Source organism: Panthera onca, chromosome A1, assembly GCF_046562875.1.
Source record: "Panthera onca isolate mPanOnc1 chromosome A1, mPanOnc1 haplotype 2, whole genome shotgun sequence".
NCBI classification, from domain to species: domain Eukaryota; kingdom Metazoa; phylum Chordata; class Mammalia; order Carnivora; family Felidae; genus Panthera; species Panthera onca.
The window spans coordinates 158,798,093-158,806,042 of NC_138339.1; the positions used below are offsets into that span (position 1 = coordinate 158,798,093).

The following is a 7,950-nucleotide window of genomic DNA, read 5'->3' on the forward strand; positions in this document are numbered from 1 at the left end:
TTTGGAGGCTGTTTGCAGTAGGAAGCCCGTGTGTGTGTGTGTGTGTGTGTGTGTGTGTGTGTCCGTGTGTCCGTCCTTCCTGGAGGTTTGCTGCAGGGCCCAGTGACAGCCTCATGAGGACATGAGCCTGTGCAGGCCATTCAGTGCAGTCCTCTCGTTTTACCAGGGTTTTGAGGGCTTAAAAAATAATAAAGCCAGATGAATAATTTTATGCCTATGTACTCAAAGCGGAACAATTGATGTTCCAGTTTCCAGAGTGTCTTACGTGTTGTGTCTTCAGAAGGATTAAATATAAATTAAAGAGGTTGATAGAGGTGCTCTATAGTTCCGAGAAAAAGTGTGGATACCAGTCAAAAAGGTTGATCAAGAAAAGAGGGATTTATTCTTTGTTTTCTTCAAGTTTGTGTCTATTTATGTGTATGTGTTAGAATTGTGTGGGTTGTTTTATGTTCTGTTAGCCTGTCCTTACCTGATGGTCACTCTAATAAAGAAGGTAATTAAAGTTATTTGACTTTTTGTTTTCATGTAAGAAGCTTAGGATAGAGTCTGGAATCAGTTGGCTTTGAGAAATCTTGATTTTTGAGGAAGTAAAGTTTCACGATAATTAGCTAATTTTTATATCTGTACCCAAAGCCTTCTTTGACAGAAGGGACATTTTCATTATGTAAATCTAAATCAGAAACAAATTTTAAAGAGTAACCATTTCCTCTAAACATTTTCTTGCTCAGGAAAGAAGACTTCTCAGAGGTTAGTGGGAAGCAGTAGCTGTCATAATCTTCTCACGGCTGCTGGGGTCACTCTTGTCCTTGCTTCCAGCTCTACGTTCTGTCATTTTGAGGTTTTCTAGTGTTGTTATTTTGCAAGTGGATCCGATTAGGGTGATAGTAAACATTTTTACATACATAACACTGCATATGAATATGTGTTCCTTCACTTTTGGTCACGAATGTGTGAATCAGGAACTTTTAAGAAAGGTTTCCAGGACCAGACTAAGATAGGACCCAGGTTAAATGTCTGCCATACGACGTTACTTCTCTTTCCTCCCCAGGTTCACCCCCATTTCTCAATGTGGGACTTGTCTCACCATTGAGCTGAGTTGAGGGCAGATCTCAGTTAACGCTCTTCCTAAGTCACAAGGATGTAGACTTAGTGAGACAGGCCGCTCGTGTCAGTGTTAGAGTGCAGGCGCTGCGAGGGTTAGCGAGCCGTCCACGTGGGCAGTCCTCGAAGCTTCCTGCCCGGCTCTTTCTGAGTAAGACTCCAGGGTATTTAGGACAGAAAGTCTGTAACGGCCTGTTAACACAGGGAATGTAGGCGATTTATTTAAATTTGGTGCTACTTGTACCTTGCTTTGCTTATCCAGTTTTAGTAATGCTCTTTCCTAGAAATCTCAAGTCACAGCACTACTTTTTTAAAAGTTTTGTTTATTTACATAATCATTGAAGTAATTTAAGATCTCATGACCTTGAGATCAGAAGTCGCAGGCTCTGCTGACTGAGCCAGCCAGGCCCCCCTACAGCTCTACCTTAATCACTTTTGTCCAAATAGGACCAACTAAGATTTAGATGAAAATTTTCTGAAAAGTGGTTGTTTGGGCATTTTACATTTAAAAGAATCTGTTACCTTAAATATTTATTTGCCTGCTTTTCACATGAGTTTATCCTGACATACATATATAAACGTGTAATTAGGAAATCGTTCTATTCTAACTGTTCTTTTATTTTCTGAGTGGTGAGCACTTGGGATTAAAGCACACCATTAAAAGCTGTCAATTTTAACAAGGAAACTCAGCTCAGCCTCTTAGTTTACTTGCTGGATCCAGCATGCAAGGAGAAATAGATAGTAAACTTAGAGCAAGCAGAGAATGAATCCTCATTTCAGAAATTCTGGCTTAGGATGGTATTCTCATGCAGTCCTACAGCTCCGTGGTGCGTAGGTCTGTGTAGAAGCTTCAGGACACGACTACACAACCGCTGCCTTCTGGGCCCGGAAAATGGAGGACACGGGCTGTGATCAGCAGCCGGCCTAGGCGGGGAATGTCTGCGAGTCAATGGAAGCACCCTCCCTGGGCTGCTGTGTCCTGACTGCACCCTGAGAAATTTGGAGGGGTCCCGGCCATCTCGTGTGGCTTCCCTCCGAGCTGGACTCTTCCTGCCCACTGGGAAAACACTGCCTCCCTTCCATCAAGACTGGTTGTTTAACTTGCAGTTCATCATGTTCTGACACTACCTGATGTGCGAGAACAGTATCCAGGTTGCATCAGTGAGGTTTGAAGAAAGCCTGGTGTATACAGAAATGGGAGTCTTACAGACTGATGTTAATTAAGGGACAGTTGTGTACGTTGTCTGAATAACAAGGCACAGACCACTTAAAGAGATTTCCCCCAAGTTAGAAGATTAGATCACTCACAATATCAGGAACGTTCTGTAAGGGGTGGGCCTCGTCTTACTCTTCAGTAAGAGTGCTGAGTTTTACTAAGTGATTACCAGTGCGCTAAGAAGTGGTCACATTTTGTGCAGTGGAAAAAGAAATTGGGATTTATTAACTGCTCTTTCTCTCTTTTTGCCAGATTTAGAAATGGCTGTTGCATACTGGAATTTAGTGTTATCTGGAAGGTTTAAATTTTTAGATCTTTGGAACAGCTTTTTATTGGTAAGTGTCCTTCTGCTTCTTGCTGTGTGTGCCCAGTGTGAGGGGTCAGCACATTGTGTGGCCGCCCGTGTTATCTGACCGGGGGGTTCTGTACCGTGGCTGCCAGGCAGTTGGCGAACGGCCGCGGGCTTCACCACCGCGAGGAACGGGCAGGGCTACCCAAGGCTGGATTCAGAAGGGCTCCCGGCAGCCCCGCGGGACTCTCAGGCTGGGGTTTCAGATGACTCGCATGCCTCCCCTTGTCTGCAGAACTCCAACTACCTGGCTCTAGGCTTCCCGAAGCAGCAGCGACACACGTCCTGTGAGCTCATACGGGCTCCAGACTGCGGGTTGTATCCTGTTGTCCAGCTTGTCCACAGTCTGCTACGCTTTAAGATGTGGTTTATGATGCTAACTGAGCAGGAAAAAGGAGGGTTTCGCTGGGCTTCCCTCAGGAGAGTCTCTGACCTGGAGGGGCCTCCTCGGTGGGGGAGCCCCCGGCCTGGGGGAAGGGAGAGAGGCGTCGCTGTTTGAAGCGTGTGGAGCACCAGGGTCCCCTCCAGAGCAGACAGTCACGTGATGGCAACGTGCCCACATCTCCCGCGTGGACTCCTCTGCGAATGTGTGAGGCCTGGCTGAGGACCGTCTTCCCGCTGGGGGCCGTGTGTGGGGTCCTCCTCGAAGCAGCATGGGGAAGCCGATGTGCAGGTTCACAGCCTGCGTCACGTTTAGTCCGCTCCGCCACTCACTAGTTTTGTGGCCAGTGCCCTCGAGTGCAGGCGTTCCCCAGGGACCCTGCTCATGTGCCCAGAGACGGCACCGTGGGGACAGCAGCACGTTGGGGACGAGCACAGAGCCCTAGGCCTGAGAGCGGACAAAAGCCCAGACTCTCAGTGTGGACGAAGGCTCCCACAGCACAGTGGAAACAGGTTAATTGAGGCCGGGACGACAGGCGGGGTATGCAAGGAAGGCCGCAGAAGTCCACATGTGGTTGGGTGGCTTCTGGGTCATCTGTGAATATACTCGCCTCTGCCCCACGAGTGCAGAGGCGGGTGTGGGTGTGGAGCTCTATGCCCGAAGGGGAGGGGGGGGCGGGGGGGAGGGGGCGGAGCCAGCGCCCCTCCGCCCACTGAGAGTCACAGCACAGATGCGTGTTGTCCACGCGTGTGGCGTACCTGAAATCTGAAAAATGGCCCATCCCACTGCAGGACCCACCTGGCGTGCAGAGAAGTACATGTATCTGTGTGCCACAGGCCGGGTGTCCCGCACCATATGCCAATTGGCTGGGCGTTAGGTGGAGCTTTAAAGCATTGCCCTTGTATTGGAGTGAAACAGATTATAATCTCTATTTTAAATGTTTATTCTGTTTTTAAACAAGTCTGCTTTTGTGTATTTGCACATTGGCATCACGTAGCTCCTACCATACCCAGAACACTGTCATTACTTCTGACCACATGTGATGGTGCCGGTTCCCCATCGCGGTGTGTGCTGAAGTAACGAGGCCGCTGGGATGCCCAAGGGTCACGTCTGTTTCTTAAGTCTGGTGGGTTTTTTTCTCTCGTGTATTAGGAACATCACAAAAGATCAATCCCAAGGGACACTTGGAACCTTCTGCTAGATTTTGGAAATATGATTGCAGATGATATGTCTAACTATGATGAAGAAGGTACGGGAAGTTGTAGTGCTTCAGATGATGTCCAGAAATGCTGATGTGCAGACTGCTGGGGGCAGGACGGTGGTGACCTTCTCCAGCTGCCTCTGGGCCCCGCCCCTCAGTGCAGTGGGGGTGGTGGTGATGACAGTATTACCCTCTTTTTATGTCTTGTCAACCACACGAGAAAAATAGGGCTTCGTATTTAGTTTAATTTAGGAGGACAACCCCCTAAACAAACTAAAGCATTTCAAAAGTGGATGTGCAGAGAGCCCTCCGGCAGAGCCGTGGGAACAAACAGGCTTGGAAGCCGCTCTTCCAGGTACGTAATCCTGGGTGGCGCCTCAGGCTAGGCATTCTACCATGTGAAGATTCCAGCTGGTATAACATGATCACATATTCATGGTCCCCACCCTGAGATGTTTGAGGACAGCCAGTCAGGGAGCATTTGTGTGCCCGCCACTATGGGCACTGTGCCACTTTAGGGAAGGACACAGTCTCAGCCTGCCCACTGCATGCTCCCTCAGCGCCCAGCTTGGAGGCGACCGCCCTGGGGCACCTGTGGCGTTGCATGTCTGTGTGCGTCCCCAGCACTCAGCACAGAGAGGGCATTTAATAAACGTGAATAGTTGACCATAGACAGAAGCCCAGGGAGTGTGGCTGCGGTGGCGAGACGTAGCTGGTCTGCAGAGGAGGGGCCGGCAGCTTACAGTGAGTGTGTTCCTGGCCAGCGGGGTTGGGGTGGTCCGGGCTACCTGGGGGTGGTGGGGAGGCTGGGCCTGGAGAGGGAACCGGCCCAGGGAGAAAAGGGTGCAGTGTTTTGCAGGGCAGGTGGAAGGCCCTGTGCCTGGTCCCGACTGCCTGGAACAGGGGCCCAGGCCTTGCAGCTGGCTGGCCCCGAGTGCCTGGTCGCTAGAGGCCACGTCTGCACAGGAGCACCAGTGCTGGCCTGGGGTCTGGCTACAGCAAGAGGAATGGATCTCACCGGCAATCCCTCCAGAGAGATGGGCTGTGAGATGACTCACTTCAGCTCCTGAAACACAAATATTGACTGCAGAAAGAATGCTCTGGATATAAAAATACTGCTCTAGACTGGTTTTTAAAGATCTGTGTTTGCTTTCCTGTAGGAGCGTGGCCTGTTCTGATAGATGATTTTGTAGAATATGCACGGCCAGTCGTGACGGGTGGTAAGCGCTGCCCTTTCTAGGCAGAGAGTGAAGCTGCACAGACACAGAGAGCAAGTGCCTCCTCCCAGGAGCCCTGGCGCCCGCCTGACCTCCCCCTGCACACAGAAAGGGCTGAGTGGACACGTAAGGAGCTTCTCAGAAGACGCTGCTTCAGGATGTCTGGGGATGGTCCTGTGGCTGCTGCTTTAGGAAATTTCTGCATGATTTTTATCATATTTGTGAAAAAGTCACCCAGAGCCTGTTTGCAGATCTGCAGAGTGTGCGGTTGAATCGGCGGCTCCCGTGAAGGCGCATGAACACACGGCTCGCACAGATCCCGCTGAGCCACATTGTAATCCTACCTGTGAAACAGTGTCTGTGCCCTTGGTGGGACGCTGTATTTCTCTGCAGGCCAAAGCTAGTAGGAATGTGTCCTAAAAAGGATCTGGACACAGAACTTTTTAAACTTACTGCCGGGAAATCAAGACTTCTGTTTTCTGAATTATGAAGCATCTGGATTTATTGGGTCTGTTTTTATTTTAATTTCCCGTAGATGTTCATGTGAACATGCTTTCACGGTTCCTGACATGCTGCAGTCTGCATGGTGACAGCACCCGTCACCATGGGATTCCAGGGACATTTTATCATGTACTGTTTACAAGTCAGCTGGTCTGTCCTGTCCAGTGTCATTTGAATGAGCTTCCAAAAAAGTTTTGTACAGTATGCTTTAGAAAAAAAAAAAAAAGTATTTTATTATGTTTAAAAAGACATTTTTCCCTGAAAAGTGTTTCTTTTATGAGCAATGGATTATAGATTCAGAAATGGAGTGAGTTTGTTCCCTCTGGCCCTCTGCGTGGTTGCGCACATTCGGAAGCTACAGTACACACCGTTACCCGAGACGCCCAGACGGGAAGGCCCCGTCTCATTTACGTCTGCAGTGTGTGACCGTCGCATTACCATCTGTGAGAGGAGGCCGTCCGGCGAGGCATGGACTCTGCCGTGTTGTCTGATGGTGGAGCCTGTGACATTACCTGTTCCTCCTGTTGGGAAAGCTCCTGTGTGTTCTAAAAATCACTGTGCAGACCCTGCATTATATTTGAAAAGATCTTCACGTCCCAAGTGTGCCTACTACCCTGTCTGCAATCCCATTTATGAGACAGATAAACTGGGGTCACTTCACAGGAGAGGAAGTTCACAGTGGACTTTCCGTGAATGGGCAGTGTGCCTAAAATGTGTAGTTTGATGTGACTTTCAAAATTGGGATTCAGCATTTCAGGAAGCTTCTGTGCCCATGGGAGGTGTTCGTGTGCTTGCCATGTGTGAACTGTTTATACTTCCAAAGAGGAGTCATTCAGAGAGGCCGCAGGCTGTCCGGGTGGGAAAGGGGGCTTGAGGCCTGCAGGCCAGAGTCTGGGCTGGGTTGGGCCCTACACAGATGCACGATTGAGTCCCGCAGTGTCTCCTGGGCCTGTACTTCCCCGTCTGCCACAGGGTCAACAGGCCCGTCTCTGCCTGCCAGCCTGTGGTTCTAAGAGAGCATACACTTTATGTAATAAAAACCTCAACAGCTTTAAAGCATCCTTCGAGGCTTCGCAGATTCTTGCCGTGTAAGTGTTCACGGAGGAGGCTGTAGGTCTGCAACACCTTGTTCTTAAGATTCGAAGTTGTGGGAGTGGGGGGGCTTCTGTGCACTTGGTCATCAGTAAATAACGGAACATTAGTGGCCGGACAAAGGCTCTTCAAGATTGCGGTTTCTTCTATTCTATTTATTTAAAGCACGCGTGCCATGAAAAGTGCTAAGAGCTTTGGAAATGTTGAAATAAAATATGTTCTCTGGTGTGGCAGTGGTGGTGCACTTGTAACTCTATTCTCGATTGCTCAGATGCTGCTGGATGCCACAGGACCAGCGGGAAAACGGCCCCTCTGGGGACATCCCACCCATGTTCAGCCTGCCTGCTCACGTAGATGGCCGCACCCCAATACACAAAGCTTGGCCATTTAGTTTCCTTTTCGTGACCGCATAATGCATTAAATAAATATGGTTGTTTGTGTGTGAAGAGTTGTAGCTCTCTTGTAACCGGCAGAATCTCCCTGAGCTGCTGGGAATCCTGTGGGAGGACACATGGACATGCAAACCAGGAATATACAGAGAATACACGAGACCCCCAAATAGAACAGGCTGAATAAAGACGTGTTACCTGTGTCTCCCGGAGTAGACATGACCCCATCTCCATCTTGGGGATATATTCACGTCACTGCTTCACTTGAACTTCGTGCACGTCGTCCAAGTACAACACTCCAGGCCACATGGGGGGAGGCACACCGTGGTTGGAGGCGCTCGGCCCAGGCTCAGTAAGTGCTGCTGGACAAGGCAGGGACGGTGTGGGGGAGCTGCTGGCCACCTCAGGAAAGGTTTCCATGGCCTCAGGGTCAGCAAGAGAAATGAGCCGGGAAACTCCTCTGCCCTCAACAGTAGCTGTTTCTGCCAAAGGACACTTCCAC

The 7,950-nt window shown here is 49.7% G+C and overlaps 1 protein-coding gene across 3 annotated transcripts in view; it reads left to right on the plus strand.

Annotated features, from left to right (window-relative positions):
• DCUN1D2 (defective in cullin neddylation 1 domain containing 2) overlaps positions 1-7,292 on the plus strand; it is a 31,914-nt gene extending 24,622 nt beyond the window's left edge. For 2 of the 3 annotated variants that reach the window (XM_060636626.3, XM_060636627.3), the window contains exons 5-7: positions 2,570-2,652; positions 4,201-4,297; positions 5,410-7,292. In XM_060636626.3, coding sequence (XP_060492609.3) covers positions 2,570-2,652; positions 4,201-4,297; positions 5,410-5,489 — 260 coding nt within the window. In that variant the 3' untranslated portion in view covers positions 5,490-7,292. The remainder of the gene's footprint in view (positions 1-2,569; positions 2,653-4,200; positions 4,298-5,409) is intronic. The other variant, XM_060636628.3, reaches the window with a different exon arrangement.
• Positions 7,293-7,950: the final 658 nt, after the last annotated feature.